The following is a 20,038-nucleotide window of genomic DNA, read 5'->3' as shown; positions in this document are numbered from 1 at the left end:
CTGGGCACAGACACATGTAGGAGCTAGTGTTGTTAGTATGACAGCTGATTAGAGAGATGAGAGATCTGAGTATGACACCTCTAATGATCTCTTCATCTGATTGACGGGCTAGGCAAGGCTCCAATTCACACATCTAGCACATCACAGACTGTGATGCGCATACAGAAAAGAGGGTCAGTATGTCAGACACACACACCCCACACAGACACACAAATACACACACACACCATTCCGCTGAATGTTAGAAAAAGACTATTTGCCTCCATATATCCCTCCTGTGACTTCCAGAATATTCCGCTATTATGTTGGCCCTAGCAGGGCTATTTCCTCCACCAGTTAGGCTGTCATCAGGGGCATTGTGCTGTATTGTCTGGGAGCGAGCCTAAATGGGCCCCTTTCAGGGGTTTTTTCAGGTACTTTCATGGAAGAATGGAGAGGATATTCATATCACATTTCAGTTTTTCTATCGCTGAGCAAACACAGTTTTGGACAACACACAGAAATGCCTGCATTGACACACACATATATACACACACACACGCGCGCAAACACACACACCGGCACTTCCTCCACTGACCCACACGAACTAGTCAAGCACATTCCAGCTCCCAGTGATTTCCTCCATCTTCTCCCAACAGACAGGATCCTATTACAAGCGCCTGAGTGTTATCTCTCACGGAGGTAGCAGCAAAACATTGTAATACACACGTGAAAAGGGAAAGTCCCGAAAATTTCCATAAAACAACTAGAGTTCCGCAATGAAAATACGTGAACCAAAGTTTATCGGACTTCGAACACTGTCATTGGGAACCGTTTCCAAAATTGTTCTTGCAAATAAATATTTGATTAACCTGCTCTACTAAACAGGGCCAAACTTATGGGTCCAGATTTCTTAAAAGAACTGGCAAGCTGCAGCGAGCTCCTTTAATTGCACTGTCACTGATCCATCTTGTGATTATTGGCAATTATCTGTCAATTAGCAATGTGCTGATGTCACGGCGATGTGAAAGGCAAAGCAATCAGGAGCTGTTAGAGTAGAAATGGTCCTCCATACTAATGGCCTGATCTTGTGTCCAGCTTACAACAGAGGAGCTTGTGTATTTGTCAGTGCGTGTGTGTGTGTGTGTGTGTGTGTGTGTACGTGTGTGTACGTGTGTGTGAGTGAGTGTTTGGTCCAGTAACTAATCTCCAGTGTGACTGTAGGAATCACAGCAGAGCAGAGCTGTCAACGCCGCTTCATGTCTACACTGCTCAGTAGTTTCGGAGGCACCTAAATAGGATACATATGCCATTCAAAACGACCTTGACTGAAACACACTTAACCCTTCCCTCAGTAGCCCCCTTACTACCCATCACCCCAGTGAGGTGCCCCATTTCTTCAAGTCATGTTAAATCTGGAAGATTTTACTTTTTTTTTTTTTTTTTTTGATAAATGCTCTATTAAAATGATCTGTGCTTGGGGAAGTGGTGGACATAGATCCAGAAGAGCATGTGGAACTGTTAAGACAATAATTGAACTACATCTGAAAGCAATTATTGACTTATAATTCTATTCTTTCATATATAAAATACAAATGTCCTTCTTTGTTTTTTGTAGTTTTCTGGCCAACTTTGGGACAGCGCACAGACCCTTTGTTCGCCCGGTTAAATACTTACAAAAACACAAGGAGACACATAAGAGATGACAAATCTTCCTTGTATCCACCAAACGCAACCAATCCATCAGACACACGCTCGCCTCTCAAATAAACAGAGGATGCTCACGACATCTGTCATTCCCTCCCCATGCTGTGATCCATGATATGATCGCACCGCTCATACATCCTGGACGACTCACAATCAATCTTCGGAGCCAAGGCAAGGGACAGACAGAGAGAGAGAGAGAGAGAGAGAGAGAGAGAGAGAGAGAGAGAGAGAGAGAGAGAGAGAGAGAGAGAGAGAGGGAGAAAGAGAGAGAGAGAGAGAGAAAAAAAGTGAGAGAGAGAGAGAGAGAGAGGCTTCTTGTTTGCCTTTTGTCTTTTCCGCTTTTTTAGAGGCACTATGACCATCCATCATGCTTTTCCTTTTAGAAGCTGCCACATGATGTTTATCAAAGGAAGCAGATTTTCAAAGCATTACCTGAGCTTCAAGTTGATTGAGAACATGTGCAGAAATGCAAGTCACTCTCCACACTTCCTCTACATTTTCAACTGTCAATACCAGCAAAGGGAAGGTGTCCTTTTTCAGCCAATCATTGACAGGTGTCTGAACGGCCTTTTAGAGCAAGCCGAGTGATTTTTGTTTTTTTTCCATACAAGCTTGGATCTGCTCGCACACACATACACACCTTCAGGGGCTCACACGGTGACCTTGTCAGGAGTCATAACCATCACATGAGGAGAGTATTACACATCTGTGTCTCTCCGTTCCACCTTGGGTTAGGTGAGTCAACATTGTCCGTGGTTTTCAGAAATGTGAAAAATGGATGGGTGATGTTTGAGAAGCGAAAGCCAGCGTTCGGAATGAGAACATTTATTTTTTCAGACAGCATAAACATGATCGCCACCAGGTGGGCTGTTAAGATTTTTAATGGTGCCCCTTTATTCAGTTTCAAAGAGGGGAGTCATCCACTGTTACACAAACCCTACTCCACACGCATTATAAAAGAACACGGGCAGTATCAATAGACAGTCACACGTTAATTTGGGAGTGAAAACACGCAGAGAGACAAGAGCATGTGTCATGATTTCATTCGATGGCCAGAAAAAAAGAAAAGAAGAAAAGACGGACAAAAACAAGCGTGAGTCTGTAAATCGCACTGGCCTAACACACTCACGCACAGCTTTCAAATCTATACAGTTATTGAGGCATTGTTTCTTCATCGCCCTAACCTGTTTTGTGTTGCCTGAGGAAGGGAAGACTAAATCCTTGGCAGGGAGAACAAAAGCCTGGGAGACAGTCACTACAACAACTCCCTGCATGACTCTGCTTGGCCGGCCGCTTTAGGCTGGATAGCCGTTTCGTGATTGGTTTTACACAGTCAGTATTGACTTTAACACAGGTTGGAACATGACATATCCACCTGAAACAATTGGGAGGAACTGAGTCATGAGCCTGATTCAAATTTAAGAACTCTAATACTGAAATGATGGCCTTTCCCAGGGGAAATGCTCTGTGCTCTCTGGCATACAAGTCATAAACAAATATAGACAAATATCCAAGACCTCCCTGACAGAGATCAGCATGTTTCTACAAAGATATCCACAGTGATGGCTTTCAACAAACTCCAGATGTGAACATATTCACAGTTTTATTACAAACATTAGCTGTAGGTAAATAAATATGAAGTTATATTATGTAAGAGTTTCTACTGCACATTACGTTAAGTTAGGATAAAGGCTCAGAAGATTCAGTGGTAAGGTAAAGTGAAGGGAAACTATTGTACACCGTGCAGAAGAGTCTAGGTGTTCAGAGGCCGCAACGTGACAACCTACAGAACACGATGAACCTACGGACATGATGAATTGCTGGAGTGAACACAAACGTCATGTTAAATGGTCATTAAATTACACACTTTAGCTACACTTTACTAGAGCTTTGATTAAGCCATTAACTGACGATGTGTGACGGACAGTGTTTGTATAGGATATCATGATGCAAGGATGTGTTGGTGCAGTGGTTCCTGTCGTCCCTGTAAACAAAAGTTTTTGTTTTTTTTATTTATGTTAAATGTAATTGTGATATTAAAAAGTTATCAAATTGTAATTGCTGTTATGTCAAACTCGAAAATGTTGGCTCGGCTCTGTACCTTAAAATACTATGATATGCAAATCCCTATCATAATCATAATGGATATTATACTATCACACTCACATAAGTTTAGTTCTGTCTCTCTCTGAGAACCAGACACACAAATATATGTGATCATTTGTGGGAGCTGATTTAAAGCACAACATACACTCGCATACTATTCGTACAAACATTACACACTTCCTGTCTAGTTAGGCCTTTACAAATCATTTATCACCCACTGAGTCTGTAAGAGAGATCCGAGGCTGTGCCGCTATGCATTTATATAGAGAATTTATGATAAAAGAGGCCAGAGTTTGATATTACACATTAATAATCTCACATTACATGTATGATATATCTTTTGATATTAACAGAATTTCCTCTACAACTGATATGACACAGTTGTAAAATCCAGCCCTGGAATGCCGCCGTACAATTACGTTCAGCTCGGCTCAGTGGGAACGTTTGTCATCTTGACATATCATCAGTTGAGTGCAGCACGGCCATCCTGGAAAATTTGTGCATCTGAATAAAGCACATCTGTTCACTCTTGTCCACATAGCACTTTGCTTTATTTAAAATCTACCTGACGCCGCGCCATATGTGTGTACAGTATATTCCAGCAGTTCATTTCCCCAGCTCTCAGAAATGGGCTGACTCCGCCCAGACATCAGTGTCAATCTGATGAGTGGGTGTCTAACAGTGTGTGAAGCTCACATCAAAGGCATGCCGCTTTAAATGCCCAGCCTTGGGAGAAAGCAGGGAGGGGAAAGACTTCATAGGAATAAGGGATGAAGAGGGAGGGAACAATTGGAGGCGAGGAGGAGGGGGGGGCATGAATTTTATGCTGTTCACTGAGCCCCATTACAGAACAGGTTTGGGTTGGGAGTGTACGTCTTGAGACTGCTTTTGCTAACAAGTCGAATCAAGGCGTCGTGCATTGATTTAATCGCAACGTTAATCCCCAAGCCATCAGCAAACAGCAAGTCCATACACTGGTATGACTCACCGCAACAAACAATCCTCTCCACATCATTCATTACCGCGTACAGAGTTTTTTTTTGTTTGCTTTTTTCATAAAAAGGCAAATCACACTCCCCACACTCAAGGAGATGTGCTCTCACAAAGACACATGCCGGCATGCACACTCTAAAAGGGCTGAATGTGCTTAAGGGTTAGCAGCCAGAACCACCAGCCTCCTCATTAGCACAAATAAGATCGTAGGCAGATACAGGCCTATCCCTCTCTCCCCCTCTGTCTCGTCGTCCTTTCTCGCCTCTGTTCTTGTGCACAAATGAGTCCTCATCCTTGTCCTCTAACTCGCCTCTAACAAAAAAGACTAGCGCATGGATCTGTAGCAGGAGGACACAGAGGAAGGAACAGAGCAGCATCTTTTCGTGGGAAATGTCCCCTTGACTCATTTAATCACGTGCTGAAAATAAATGGTCAATATCATAAGGGTAAGATTTATGACACGCGGACGTTTGGTTGTGGTGTGACCTCAGGCAGCATCGCATTAAAATGAGTCACCTTGGCCCGATACTGTTATAACTATTCATGAAGGAGACGGGTGGGTCAATGGGTCAGCTTGGGCTCGGATCAGTCTGTCAAGCCGGCCATCAAAACAAAGCATGAATATATTAAATATTCAAAACTGGGGGAAATGTATTCAATAATACTAAATATTAGATGCACAAACTTGGATTTTTGGCTCCTGATTACTGGTCTGTTTTCTTTTTTCTGTTTATTCTCTTTATCCAAATTTAGAGAAAAAGAACTTGAAAGCCAAACAAAACACCTTTGACCTTGGCTCTTTTAGGGAAGTGCCTCTTTCACCCTGTCACTTTTCTAGTTGTAGTCTAGCCAGCAAGGCAACTGCTGGTAGATCGAGATGCTGTCCACTCATTCCCCATTACCCTCTGTGCTTCAAATCAATAGTTAATTACCTCTAAAAAAGAAAAAACGCTTTCTTCTCATCCAGCTAGAGAAGTGGACAGCGCAGGGCAGACAGAAATCTGCCTGGCAGAGGGGCTCAGTGTTATGCTGGGTGAAAACTGCTACTTATTGGCCCCATCAGTGTCCCTCTCAGAAGCTGGCATTCCATTTTGCGCTGTGCGGGCACTTCATTTCTCTCCAGTAACACAATTTCCATTCCTCACGCTAGCGCAGACACACACACACACACACACACACACACACACACACACACACCGAGACACAAATATTCATGGACGATTTCTCTCTATCTGCCCCTCTCTTGCCAAGAACCCAGTGTTTAATAAGAGATTACATTTATGGTGAGGAGAAGGGCAGGCAAATGGTGAAATATGTCCACATGTCCTGAACCTGGGAGAGGCGCTGGCACTTACTCATTAATAATGGGACAGGCCCCAGGCCCAAGCCCTTAGCTCTCCGTCTCTACTCATTTCCTTTCCACACATCAAAGCTATGTGTGTGTGTGTGTGTATGGCTGCTGTGAGTGTGTGTGTGTGTGTGTGTGTGTGTGTGTGTGTGTGTGTTGGGTATCTCGCACATTCACATCTGTGCTCGTGTGTGCGTGAGTGTGTGTGATTGTCAGTCCCTATGAGAAACAGCCTGTGGACAAGCCGGCTTTTATTTAATCGGAAGTGGAGCAGCTTCCACCAGTGCTGGTAATTTCAGCCCTATTAACGTTCTGCCATTAATTCCTCTGAGCGCTGGAACGGCACCATCCTCTGGGCTGCTGAATCACTTAAAGTGGAAAAAGTACCACAAAGTTGTTATTTTGTGGGGTTTTTTTTCTTTTCTTGTACAGTAGCAACTTCGTATCATGTACATTTAGGCAAGAGATTTTCTAAATAAACACAGCGATATGCAGGGGAGCTTGTGTGTGTGTGCTAAATTGATATTCTTATCAGTCTTATTGTAGACTTTAAAAAGTTTCCCACACACTGAAAGTTGCAAAACCACTGCACCAATATATACCTGCCTCCTCCCACTCCCTCGTCTGCCTCTGTCCCGCCAGCCTTCCCACTTGCAGCCCTTAAGCCTGAGCCGTAGGGCTTAAAAGTCAAATTAAATCATTCTGGGCCTGACTCAAAAACAGATCTCATTATAACAATCATAAATGAACCTCTTTGTTCCTACAAGCTAACAACCCCAACAGTCTCTTTACTCTTTTCCTGTTCCTGCCAGGGCTGCGTCTACTACGTCTTCAGAGGGACAGGCTCATATTTCACTTTTTCCTCGTAGTAAACCGTATAATGCTTCATAAATGCATCTGTTTTTAACTAAAAAAAAAAAAGGGGGGGGGGGGCAGGTGAGGGAGAAAAGAGGGAGAGAAGCAAGGAGAAACAACCAATTATTCCCAGGCAGGACATTTTGAGCGAGAAGGTGGGACAGAAGGGAGGGGACGACATGTTGCAACTACTCTCAGATTTAATTAAAATTAAAGTCGTTTAAAAGAAAAAAAAAAAAAAAAAAGAACAATCTGGCACGGAAGAAGGAACAGCCAGGAAGTCGAGTCAACAACAAGCCTTTGTGGATCTGGGCTGGCCCGAGCTGATGTAGGGAGGGTTGGGTTGGACAGGGGCAAGAAGGGGCCATCGGCTGGAGGAGAAACGGTGAATATGGGGCTGTAAACATAGAGGCCCCAGGAGCCAGGCTGCGTGAACAGTGGGAAATAAGACTCGATAATCAATGCTTTCTCTTCTCGCCTCTCAACTCAACAAATATCGAAGAGGCTCCCCTTTCCTGCTGACTGAACAACTGTCACCCAATCTCTAGGACAGGTGATAATGGAGAGGAAAAGGCCTGTGAGACAGAAAGAGAATGAGAAAAAGCACATTTTTCACACCACACCATCTCTGAGTGGTGGGGAAGCTGGGTCACTGCGCCCAATCAATTACAAGCATTGCCATTTTCCACTAGGTGTGGCCTGGAGGGTTATCTCTTAAGTTTGCGCTCTTGTGCACATCAAGCCTTGGTGAGTATGTCCGTGTGTGTGTGTGTGTGTGCGTGCGTGCGTGCGTGCGTGCGTGCGCGCCAGTGTTGTGTGCTCGCCATTTAAGAGGACTGGCTTTACCAGGAAACAGATGACTCACACAGTTTGAGGCTGAACTGTGTCACGAGCGTCACCGCTTTCACTCCGGCGCTCTAATGTGTTTCGTATGTTGCTGATGCATTAGGTCTGCTTCTCCCCGAGATTGCACAGATAAGTCCTCAGCCCTCTTCCCACAGTCAGCCACCTGCTCTGATAAGGGCCAAGCACGAAGCAAAACGGGTGGCACCTAACACTGCTGATAGCATCTCTGCAGCAAATCTCTGAACACGGGAACGTGTCAAAGGCGCAGGGAGACGACGTGGTCAAAAACAGAAAATATCTCCCCGGCAAGGGAAGGAAACGGGAGTCTCAAGTCGGGTATGGCATGGAAAAGGATAAATAAATATGCACAAAAACACACATACAGTACAGTGCATACTGCTTTCATCTTTATCTCTCTCTCCCTCCATTCACCGCTGATACCATTCATTCTCACACTGAGATGTACACAAAAATGTGCACATGCATACCAGCCCCCAACCTGCATCCACCATCTGGCCTTCCCAAAGCTCAGATGTCTCTGGGGTAGGGTGAACTGTGAGAGGGAGTGAGAGTGTGTGTGTGTGTGTGTGTGTGTGTGTGTGTGTGTGTGTGTGTGCATGTGAGAGAAAGAGAAAGAGCGAGAGAAACAGAGAGAGTGTGGGGAGCCAGTGATCATATTAGCCAAGAGAAAATACGCGCTATGCATTATACTGCAATATGTGAAAAAAAAAAACCATACAAAACCTGCACAGACCACAGATTCTTTGCCTGCATGCAAGCACAATACTTTTCACAGAAGAGGCAGCACAACACATTTACAGCACTACAGGTACATGAGCTGCAGGCAGGGGTTTGCACTGGGGGTCGTCATAGCTGACTAGGCTGCGTAAGCACACCTTAACACCGAGTAGTCTTTTCACTGTGGGCAAAATAAAGGCTCCATTATGGGAGGAGGCCATGTCTGCTGCCCCTGCCAGCTATAATGGCTTTAGCAGTGTACTGACGACACAGGCATCCAAACGTACAATACACACACGGTGGTACAAAACGAGTGCAAAATTGATTTCTACTTCAGGTGGTCCCAGGTCAGCGGTAGTGCCTAGGGCCAAAATACACTTGTACACTCATGTGAGCACACACACACACACACACGCACACACACAGTCTTACACATCCTCAACCCACAGACCTACATTATTCTTATATTTTCATTATTTTCTTTTCTCACCATTTCAAATGAGAGAGAGGAGGAAAGGAGCAATCTTACATTCACATCCATTAGAGACTCAACAGCACTCTTTTTTCTTTTTCTTTTTTTTTTTTTTTTTACAGGCTCCGCACAGCCGGCGCGCTCACATGCATACCCAACTCGCACACTGAGCAGCACAGAATTCTTAACTCAGCACTACACTAGCCTCACAAAGCCAGTCTAGCTCACTACAAGCTCAGTATTTGGTGCAAGGTTTAAGTCTGGGAAACAACTGAGAATCATTTGAGCCTGACCAGACATAATGGACCAACATGAGAGCCTGCAGTGTGCTGTTCATCCCTTTCCAAAAAAGAAAAAAAAATCAAATGAAGCATTATTTTGTATCTACACGGCCTATTCTTGCTTCAGACTGATTTTGATGGATATTACAGGTGAAATCCTCCTGTTGACGTGAAACAAAAACCAGCGGCAGCCCAGTTTGTGATCCGTGTAATTGCTGATGTCTAGTTGAAGCAGAGAACTACCAATCATCAACAGGACTGTACGCCCTCCTCAAGCAGACACCTGACTCAAGGAAAGGTCTCACGAGCCTTTCCTAAATCACGACTCAAAGCAGCAACAATTGTGGTCTGTCAAAGCTGGACGCTACCTTTGCCAGGCTACTACTCAAAAGTCAGTTCTAGCACAACTCCAGTAGCTTCACTGCTCTTAGAAAGACAGCCTGCTGAGGGAATAGTAATAATATCAATAATATGATACTTTATGAATCCCAGGAGGCAGATGCTGACCTCACTCAGCGGTGAGGTCAGTACAGTGGGTCAGCTATCGCACATTATCACACCGAGATGAGTCAGTGTCTTGCTCAAGAACACTTCAGCAAAGCGGTCAGTTGCGGAGACAGGGGCTGGAAGATGCTCTGTCCTCTAACCGCACTGATGCTTCTGTTTTTTTTTTTGCACATCAGCAGTACGTAGTTCTGATCACTGTAAGTATTACTTTATAATTGTTGTTAATTCAAGCAACAGTATTCTCTATTCCATCAACTTGGCCCCTGAAGGATGAGGCATTACCACAATAGAGTACAGGTACTTAACAAACCATCCTTAGGGACTGGTAACAGCACACTACTAATGTTCTCTTATCATACTCATACTGGATGCTGCTGCTGCTTTGCCCCTGTTGCTGCATGGCTCAGGTGTCTACTGTATGTCAGATAACTTAGGCAGCCCAGTGTTTGCTTACTTCCACAGCCTTGTTCAATTGCAGGCTGCTCATCTGTAAAACATGCGTACTATATCTTTTTTTTTTTTTTTTTTAAACTCGCAGACCTCCCTCCTGTCTCCCTCATCTTTTTATCTCCCTCGATCTCCGTCTATCTTTCAACCGCTGTTTCATCCCCCGTCCCTTCGTTCCTCCTCCCTCCACCACCCTGTTCCAGGCCGTTAAAAGAGCGGGCTTATCTAAGCCTAATTGGTTTAAGGGCAAACAGAAATAAGCAATGGCTCTGTAAGTAGGGGAGAATTACTGCTGCTGTTGGCGAGAAGCATCCGCACACCACGGAGAGAGAGAGAGGGAGACAGAGAGAGAGAGAGAGCGAGAGAGAGCGAGCAGAAGAAGTGAGGAGAGAGACAAGAGGGGCGAATGGAGAGATTAGTGAAGAGAATTATGGAAGACAGAGTGGGATAGAGAAATGAGGGGGAGAAAGGGAGGTGTAGATGAAAGTGGGCAGAGAAAAAGGTGAAGAGGATAGGGAGAAATGGAGAGAGAAGACAAATGAGGGTGAAACAGAGCAGTGCACATGCTTCTTTTTCTAATAGCATGCAAATCCCCGTCTTCACTCTCCTCTCTGTTAGCCCTCTGCTTTGGGTCTGACTGCGCCTCCACCACTCTTCAATAACTTGTCAGTGAATGCATTTCTGTTTGCTGCCATCATGTCTTCATGTGTGTGGGATTGCGTGTGTGCATGTGTGCGTGCGTGCGTGTGTGTGCGTGTGTGTGTGTGTGTGTGTGTGTGGCTCTGTCTAGACCTTGAATCCAACACATTCAAAGTTCTATAATCAACTTCACACTCGATTTAACTGTTCTGGTCCTTCATCGCACCTCGCAGAGACACAAAAACACACCACTTTACACTGTAACATACACACACACACACACACACACACACACACACACACCACAACCTTTCAATTCTCAATCTCATTTGCTATTCTCCCATCTATCCATCCTTTCATGCTTGCCTCCTTATGATTTCCATTCCATAGTTACTCAGTTCATTAATGGTGTGTGTGTGTGCATGCGTGTGTGTGTGTGTATGTGTAGTGTTTACTGTAAGTGTGTGCATATGTAGACAGGTCTAATAATTCATTCAATTCATCGCAACTACGTGTCCATATGGTCAGGACTGCTCCTCACTCTAAAGTTACCGACACAGGTCCACGCACACGCACACGCACACGCACACGCACACACACACACACACACACACACACACACACACACACACACACACACACACACCTCTGACATTTTGTGGCTGATTTGGACTTGTAATCAGATTAAGGGTGACTGGAAGGCAGGGATAATGTGGTCTATGGCTCCACTCTCTCCCACACACACCCACACACAAACACACACACACACAACAAAAAAAAAAATAAAAAAAAATGAAAGAGCAACAGATTGGAGTTCAGATCAGTGAAGATTTTAACCTGCCCATGGGACAACCTCCTTTCAATTAGCGACCCAAACAAGGAAATCACTTTCATCCTTGTTACTGAGGTAACCCAGGGGCCATCTCCCTGCCCATCTGTTTCTTTCTCATCCCATCTTTTTAAGCAGAAATCCCACACCCCTTTCCAAGCAGGGGGAAATTTCACTCCTCCCTACCCCCTCCTCCACCCATCTCTCTGAATTGACATTTCTGCTGTCATTTCACATCGGGTAAACATTTGAACCTGAAAATATCCACCCTCAAAGAGGTAGCAATTTGGGCCTGGGCTTGGTATCCATAGCTGTGTTGAAATCTGATGAGCACAAACAAGAAAGCCACCACCGAATTACAGAGCACAGCCTGAGCTGGGAACAGTCCAGGAGCAGAGTTGTAAATGATTAAAGAGAAAAGCTGCATGTGAGAAAACTTGTTTTATTTGTGCTTCTAATTTACTTATTTATGCTTTTGGGGGTGGATACAGGCAGCCGCGGGGAAGCTGGTGTGTTCCTGTGTATGCTTTATTGGTGAGGATGAGCTACTGTACAATAAAGTAAGAGAAGACACTGTGGTGCTGCTGGGATATCTATCCAGCAGCTAATGTCTGAGGCTACAGCCCAGTGCTCGGTCCCCAGGGGCCCACAGCGGAAATGAAAAACATGTTTAACTGAGGAGATATTAGCTACTGGTGGCACCACTGCTTGTCCAGATGGGTGCGTGAGAGGGGGAAAAAAAAAAAGGAGGAAATAAAGACAAAGACAGAAAGAATGAAATGGGGATGGATGAAGAGAAAGAAATACAGGGACAGTCTGAGAAAAGGGGAGAGGCAGCCCAGTGGGTTTTTCTTTCTTTTCATCGAGTTGTTGATTTTCTAAAAGTGAGAAATTTACCCCAGAATAAAATCCCCGGTCACATGGATATTTACAGTCAGCACAATCCACAATCTCAAGAGTTTGTCTCGGCAAATTCAAAAAGCTACAGACTGATGCTCAGGGGCTTGTGGTAATGGTATTTCATATGTACAATTTAATGAGAAAACGTGACAGGAATCATTGCAGGTGTGACAGACACTTACAATGTAGCCTTCGTTTCTTACTGAGGGAAAACTGATTTCTCATGGGATAGTCACAATTTAAAATATTAGCCTACAGTTTAAGGAGGAGACTCCTCCTGTCCTGCACGCTGCCGCGAAGAACAAGGAAGACTAAAGAGTGGGAAAACATGCTTATATAGCCGCCTATAAACTACCGTAAGCAATTAAAAACCGCATTTCAAAATCAGATTCAAATGGGACAAAGTGTCACTCTTCGCATAGAGGGGCAGCATCAGTGACAAGCAGCGGAGCGGGAGGACTGCCGCTCCGACATAAAGGGATAACCACGGCAATCTGCTGCGATCCACGTGCATGTCATCCCTGTATCTCTAATGCCAGTGGCGGAGCGCTGCCCAACCACAAAAACGTTGCCAGCATCCCCCAAGGTGCCGAGCGCGTCTTGGAGAGGAGAGCATTTATCCAAATCTACAACAAAGTATGATCCCAATTTCTCATTTACCTTCCATCGCAGAGGATGTGATGACCAGCACGCATAAAAGCGCAAACAAATCCACTGTCATGGCAGAAGGGTAGTCTCCACAGCGTGTCCCCAAATAACCAAGACGCACGGCGCGCGTCAAAAGAATCCCTCAGTTGTCAGAGCGGTACTCCACCAGATAGCCTGAGTTGTGAGTCACATTTCAAGCCGTAGTAAACAATGTGTGACAATCAGCGCAGGGGAAGAGCGGAGTGTAGGGACCGAGGGGGTGCGAGGAGCAAAGGGGGCGGGGGTGGTGGTGGGGTTGTGGAGGAGAGGAGAGGAGGGGGGGACCCTACATTGCCTGCTCACGGCCCCGGTGGAGCGCCGGGGCCAATCACCGACCGGGAGCTGAAACTCACTAACCAATCGACAGCCCGCCGCTCCGCCCACCACGCATTGTCAAAACACAAAACTTTTCCTTGACCTATTTGAAGCGGCGTCCGCTGCACTGAAGGGAAATAGCGCCACCAGTCGGGTTACGGTAGCTACTGCCGTAAAGAAAAAAAAAAAAAAACCTAGAGCCAAGCCTTAACCCCCATGGGAGACGATCTAAACGGCTGTACACTTTGTTGAGTGGTCTGTCAGCCTGTGCTTCAAAAATAATCCTGCTGTTCAACCATTTATCAGACTCAGTGATGTCTCTTATGGCTATCCTCACGTCCCCTCTGTGTTCTACACGGAACATCATCTTGACTAGGGACATTTTTCATTTATAAGAATCACAAGGATCTTTTACTCAACAAGATTAAAAAGCTAGTTGAGCTGTTTTTCACTCTGTGAAGAAAGAGCAGCCTGATGGTTTATATGCCAAGTCTCAGACTTCTGGACCCCTCATTTCAACATAACATACAAAAATGTATGTCAACATACATTTTCAAAAAAATGTCCATTGATATACATTTTTTTGAAAAGTGTCAAATAGCCTAGTCTGGCAACCTCACTCTCTGATTATGCTCCACACAAGTGCACAGACCCCATTTACAATCAAGATGTTCTTTAACACCATTAGAAAATTCAGCTGCACCTCGTAATGATATTAAACAGGCGTTGCACATCAGCTCCCACCCTTTGCCCCTCTCACCCCTTTTGTCTGCACGTGTATCGCAACAGATGGTACACACAATGAGCCTTTCCCCCGCAGGGACACAGAGAACCAGGGTCTGCCGCAACAGAGGAAGGGGGCAGTTGCCACCCTGTAGCCCAGAACCATACACCTGTCTTGGGCTAGATATGTCCCCCAAGTCCCCCGGGCAGAAGATGTGGGATGGGGTTGTTAATCTACAGCCTGAGTAGGCCTGGTTTTACCCCGGGCCACTGGATGGCCTAATACTTCAGTGCTGTCCCTTCACAGCACACTGGCCCAGATACTTTTTTACCTGCTTTACTTTTTATGGACTTAATGAATGGATTGGAAAGTAGGGTTTTCAAAAATATTGTGTAGCTTCTGAACTTAACACCTATGTTACACTGTATAGCTATTTTGTGTTGACCCTAAAGAGGCCAGCTACTTTCTTTTTTTTCCACCAAGACTGAACTGTTTTCACCGCATCTATCTCTTGTGCCCCTTTGCGATTCAACTCCTAACCTTTACAATGACAAAACTCAAACACATTGTAAATGAAAAGTGACTCACACTTAATAAATGGTTGTTCCAATTGTGGCAAAGGCCAGCAGATGAACTGGGGCAGACACAGTGGTTCAGGAGCATCAGGCAGCGGTTGCTAACTTGGGAAAGCAGTTGATGAGAGCATTTGTCATTTTTAATGGTGTGGTGAGGAGTGGCGCTATAGTTTGACATGGCGCAGCACAGCGTGGCCCCTGGTGCTGGCTGGTTTGTAGGCCTCTCATAGCCACCTGGCCTTATTTGTCACCAGGCCAGTCATCATCACCTATGACTGCACAGGTCATCTCCAAATACAGGAGCAGCACAGAGCAATCTGTCCCTGTTTGCTGTCCACACCCCAGGGGGGTGGGGGGGGGGCGAGAGAGAGGAAGGAAGGAAGAGTATGAGGGGTTGCAGGGACAATGGTGCTGCTGCTTTAGCACATCCTGCCTTACAATGCACGCATAGACAAACACACGCATACAATAACACAAATGTGTGTGCAGTCGCTCACCCACACAACACTCTGATAATGATCCACACAAAGCCACACAAGCACTTGCCTACTTCAGCTCAAGAGCCTCAGCCCAATACCAATACTGAGTCCAAACACATTGTAGAGAGCCTCTCATTCTCTCTGTGGCCTGATTTTCTTTTTTTCTGTGTGGTTAAGCCTACAAGTGCAGCATCCCAGATCTATTTTCTTTTCTTCATTCCTCCATTTCTCCCTTTGTCATTCAAGACCAGATTCAAAACAAAATAAAAATGCAACCTTGCCAAGTGGGTACTCTGGGACTTGTGATTGATTAAATGTTTTTCCATTCTCTGGATTCTGTGAGCTGACCCTAAATTTATAGTGATTTTGACCTGTAAACATCCAGCCAGCATCGGCCTCTCCATGACCAATGTGCCATGACCTTTACATTTCTCCTCTCTGTCTCCTGTTTCCTAATTCCTGTTTGGTTACTGGAAAAAAAAATCACAGTTGTTCTGTTTTTTTTTGATGGAGTCCGGCAGGAAATACAAAATGGTGTGTAGCTCATTCTGTACACTGACAACAACATTGAGAACAACAGAGATTTGCCTCCATACACAAGTGCAGACTTTACTGGGATGCACACTCATTATTTAGATTTGCGATACAGGAGTGCGTATGAGAGGTATTGTCGGGGACAAGCAGACATACGCACTAGAAGGAGGTGGATGATTATAACGAAACAGTAATATGGGAAAAAGAGAGTTTTCCAAGAGAGCGCGGAAGCTGGGAAGGTTTGTCTGGTGATGAATATGAATGCATGAAAATGAAATGCCTAAGTCAATATGGAGACAGCGCAGGGAACCAGGTGACAGAGCAGTGTAGTGCTACACCCACCCTGGGGGGATAGAATGGTTATTACGCTGGGCTTTCGCCTCATCCATCGTCACAAGTCTGGGTGCAGGCCAGGCCATTGACAATATGAGTACAGAGCTCGGGCTGAATACAGATGTGCTCTGGACCAGTGTTCCCCAAATAGAGGGTCAGGACTCACTAGTGAGTCCCAGCCACTGTTGTACTTTCTGGGTCACAACTCAAGAGACATGATGGAAAATAGGTTCATTGTGGGGGGATGCATGAGTTTGGTTGAGTTTGCCTCAAAATGTATTTTTACAGGCTACACAGGCACATGCCAACCTCTTTGGACTTATACAGCAAAGTACAAACAAACTGATTTTCTACAGTGGAACAAAAATGTAGATGTGAAAGAGAAAAAAAAAAAAAAAAAAAATCTCACTCTGTACCAGCCAGTTGCATTTAACCAGAGCTTATAAAAAGTTTGAAGGTTAGCGTTATGCTTTTGGTAAAAACTCATACAAGAAACAAGATGGGTTTTTTTTGAGTTTCAAGAGTAGAACGACTGTTTGACAGTAGGTCAGGCAGGGAGAGAGGGCAGGAGCTAAATACAGCACTCTCATTAATCTGCCAATGATGCCAAGACTGATGGTACCTGTCCCTTGCTATCCGCACACAGACACTTCAGAGACATTCATTGCACTTCTGTGACACACAGCAACACACCAAAAGAAGCATCTGTAGCTGTGCACACGTACAGAAAAGACCCGATAAATGTTTATGTGTTTGTGTGGGTAAGTGAGGGAGGGAAGAGGGATTACACTCCATTTCTCCTCGCAGAGATGCAGTGAAACCATTATTTGTTTTAAGTATCGCAATTTGATTAATAAGTCGTTAGCTCACATTCATTTTGTTCAAGATTCCAGCTCTTTAGTTACCATTAATCACAACAACACAATGGGGAGATTCTGCTCAGCATTGAATGAGTAAGAGCTTCATTATAGCTTGCTTTTTGTCAAGTGCATGAGTGCATGTGTGTGTGTCAGAGAGACAGAGATTGACTCCGGGTTCATGTGCAAGAGGCTCTGTTCCTGCTTGTGTTTACTCTCTAGCGTCTGTGTGTGTGTGTGTGTGTGTGTGTGTGTGTGTATGCATGTATGCGCACTTGAACGTGCATGTGCGGTGTGGCTGACTCAAACACAGAAAGATGGATAATAAATTGGTGCATCCCTCTACTCAGTCACCCCCATGCTCTGTCAGCTGCCATAGGGTTTTCTGTTGCAGACAATGTTCCAGCAGCAAGCGACCCAATCCATCTCTCAAAAGGTGTCACCAAGCCAGTGTGAAAAACACACAAAAACACGCAAACCCAAACAACATCCAATATCATGCACCAACCCTATGACAACTCACTAATTAATTATTTGTCTTGATGGCTATCGTGATTAGGATGTATTCATTTGCTCGTGATTAGGGATCTCTAATCACAGAGGTTAATAGGGTTCTCATTCACTCACCTACTCTGTTTCACTTGCAGCATTTAAGAAAGTTTCCTATTAACCATGTGGCCTCATCCCTCTCTGGTGTAATACACCTTTCAAATTATGCATCAACCTTTCCCACCTCCCTCAAAAGAGGCGCCTTGACAACAACAACATTTGACACATGGTAAATTGTTTTTTGTATCCCAGAACACGTTATCATGGTCTAGTCGACTGGAGAGTTTCATAAAGTAGTTTTCTGGCTACAAAAGCAACATTTAGGAGGTGGACGTGTTAATGAGGAAAAACAAAACTAGCCTGACAGCTCATCACTTTACGTCAGCTCCCAGTGACAGCCTATCCCACTCGTTCTCGTCTAGTTGTTTGTTTCACAGGGACACCATCAAAATGCACCCCTCCGTCTCCTCCGACCTGTCTTTTTCTCTCCTCCCTGGCCTGTGACAGATAGTTCAGTGCAATCTATCAACCTCAGCAAGGGCCGGTCCTTCGTAGAGGCACGTATGGACAGAAGGCGCACACAAAACAGTGCACATCCCTGAGTCCGTCACGCTAAATGGGATAAACATCTGGCGGTGGAGAGAGAGAGAAAAACCGAGGTCAAATCAATCTGCCCTCTGTCTGCCATACACTGATCCCCTGTCATAGGCTGACCTCTGCAAAACCCAGCAAATGAAACTCCAGTGCTGCATTTCAATACAAAGAGTGTTGCACTTGAGTCTGGCTTGAACGCAGAGGATGAGGGAACCTTCTGACAGATGAACTCACTGGTTAACTGAAATGTCCACCATCTAAGCAATACCAGGGGATGTAGATGGTGTGGATGGTCTGAAAACCGGTAACAATAATGACAATAGGATCTTCTCGGCAGTATTTGAATCATTTATATTTGAATTAGAATTGCTCAACTGGTGTAATCATATTAAAAAACTGAATCGACGAGTCATGAGAGGTTGATTAACATGAGGGAGAGGCAGAGCAGCTGGAGTAGCAGCATCATGACGCTCATATCGCTTCTTGAGGCACAAAGTGGTATTACAAGACGGGATGAGACAGAAATAGCTGGTTAGCATGGTAACTTCAGTAGATACCTCTGCTATACAATAGACAAACATCTTTGACGTTAAGTCATCACTTCACATATTGTTATTTCTTCACATATCACATTGTTGATAACCTTAGTTAATTTTGGAATGTTTTAAACTAAAATGCTCCCACATTGCTCCTTTAACTTGAGTAACTGCATTGAAAACTGAATCTGAATAGCATCATTTGAGACTGAAAATTCAAATCTCTATATACTTCCACAAGTTCTTCCACAAGTTCTCACAATTGAAATTCAGTTCTTGTAATTCAAAAACACACATCCATTTGTTGAGGAAGAGCAAACAAGTGCAGATTCACTGAACTCCTTTTCATATTTTTGACCAGTGAGGCTGGGATTTGCTCATCAGATTCAGTTTTTCAATGCAATAATTCAAGTTCAAAGACGCAAAATTCAAATTGTGTGATAAAAATGAATTTTATTAATGCAATTATTCAAGTTTAGCAATTCAAGATCAAATATAAATGATTCAAATTCAGAAATATGTGTCACTAATATTTATGCCCAAATTCCTTTGCCATATTCTGTCAACAAGACTGAAAGACTAGAAGTCCAAAGGCACAAGAGCAGCCCCAAGAGGCTCTAATAGTAAATACACACCAGAAAATTAAGAAACAACCACACCATGAGTGGGACAAAAACTGTAAAGTTTGGTCAGAGAAAAGGCCACTTTGTATGAGTATTTGCTGGACAATTATCTTTAAGTATGTTTTGGTCTGGAAAGTTAACAGAGTGACAATACCTCCTCTTGAGTCCATCCTCGAGTGCAAAGCTGGTCTGTACTGCCTTGGGCTGTGAAAGGCAGCACTAACCTGTATTGGCCCACATGCCTGAAAAATAGAAGCATACATGTAGTTCATAGTTTAAACTCCATTCCCACCTTCGCACAACCCATACAGTTATTTATACAGTTAGTTAGTTAGTGAGTTTAGTCTAAGAACAGGATTCCCCAAAACACCTCTCTACAGATAGCAACATGTAACCATAGCCTGCAACTCAAATTCATACATAGCCCATGAAAACATTTTTGGGACCAAAATGTAATAAATGCTTAATGTTGTTTTTGCATTTCGAGAGAAAAAGGATGGCTCATTTTCTCCCAAGAAATCCTGCATCATATTTCAACCTTCTTTATTTGTATTTTTATCAAAATATATTAAAAAGTACTGTATT

At 44.3% G+C, this 20,038-nt stretch overlaps 1 protein-coding gene across 3 annotated transcripts in view; it reads right to left on the bottom strand.

Moving 5' to 3' along the window:
• Window positions 1-19,638, bottom strand: part of LOC130179492 (ephrin type-B receptor 1-B) — a 159,857-nt gene extending 140,219 nt beyond the window's left edge. For 2 of the 3 annotated variants that reach the window (XM_056392504.1, XM_056392506.1), the window contains exon 1: window positions 13,308-13,566. In XM_056392504.1, the coding sequence (XP_056248479.1) occupies window positions 13,308-13,368 (61 nt within the window). In that variant the 5' untranslated portion in view covers window positions 13,369-13,566. Of the gene's footprint in view, window positions 1-13,307; window positions 13,567-19,607 lie in introns of those variants that run through there. The other variant, XM_056392505.1, reaches the window with a different exon arrangement.
• Window positions 19,639-20,038: the final 400 nt, after the last annotated feature.

The sequence above is a fragment of the Seriola aureovittata genome, chromosome 12, assembly GCF_021018895.1.
Source record: "Seriola aureovittata isolate HTS-2021-v1 ecotype China chromosome 12, ASM2101889v1, whole genome shotgun sequence".
Lineage (NCBI taxonomy): Eukaryota > Metazoa > Chordata > Actinopteri > Carangiformes > Carangidae > Seriola > Seriola aureovittata.
Note: the sequence above shows the minus strand (reverse complement) of the source record. Positions and strands in the feature narration are given on the sequence as shown.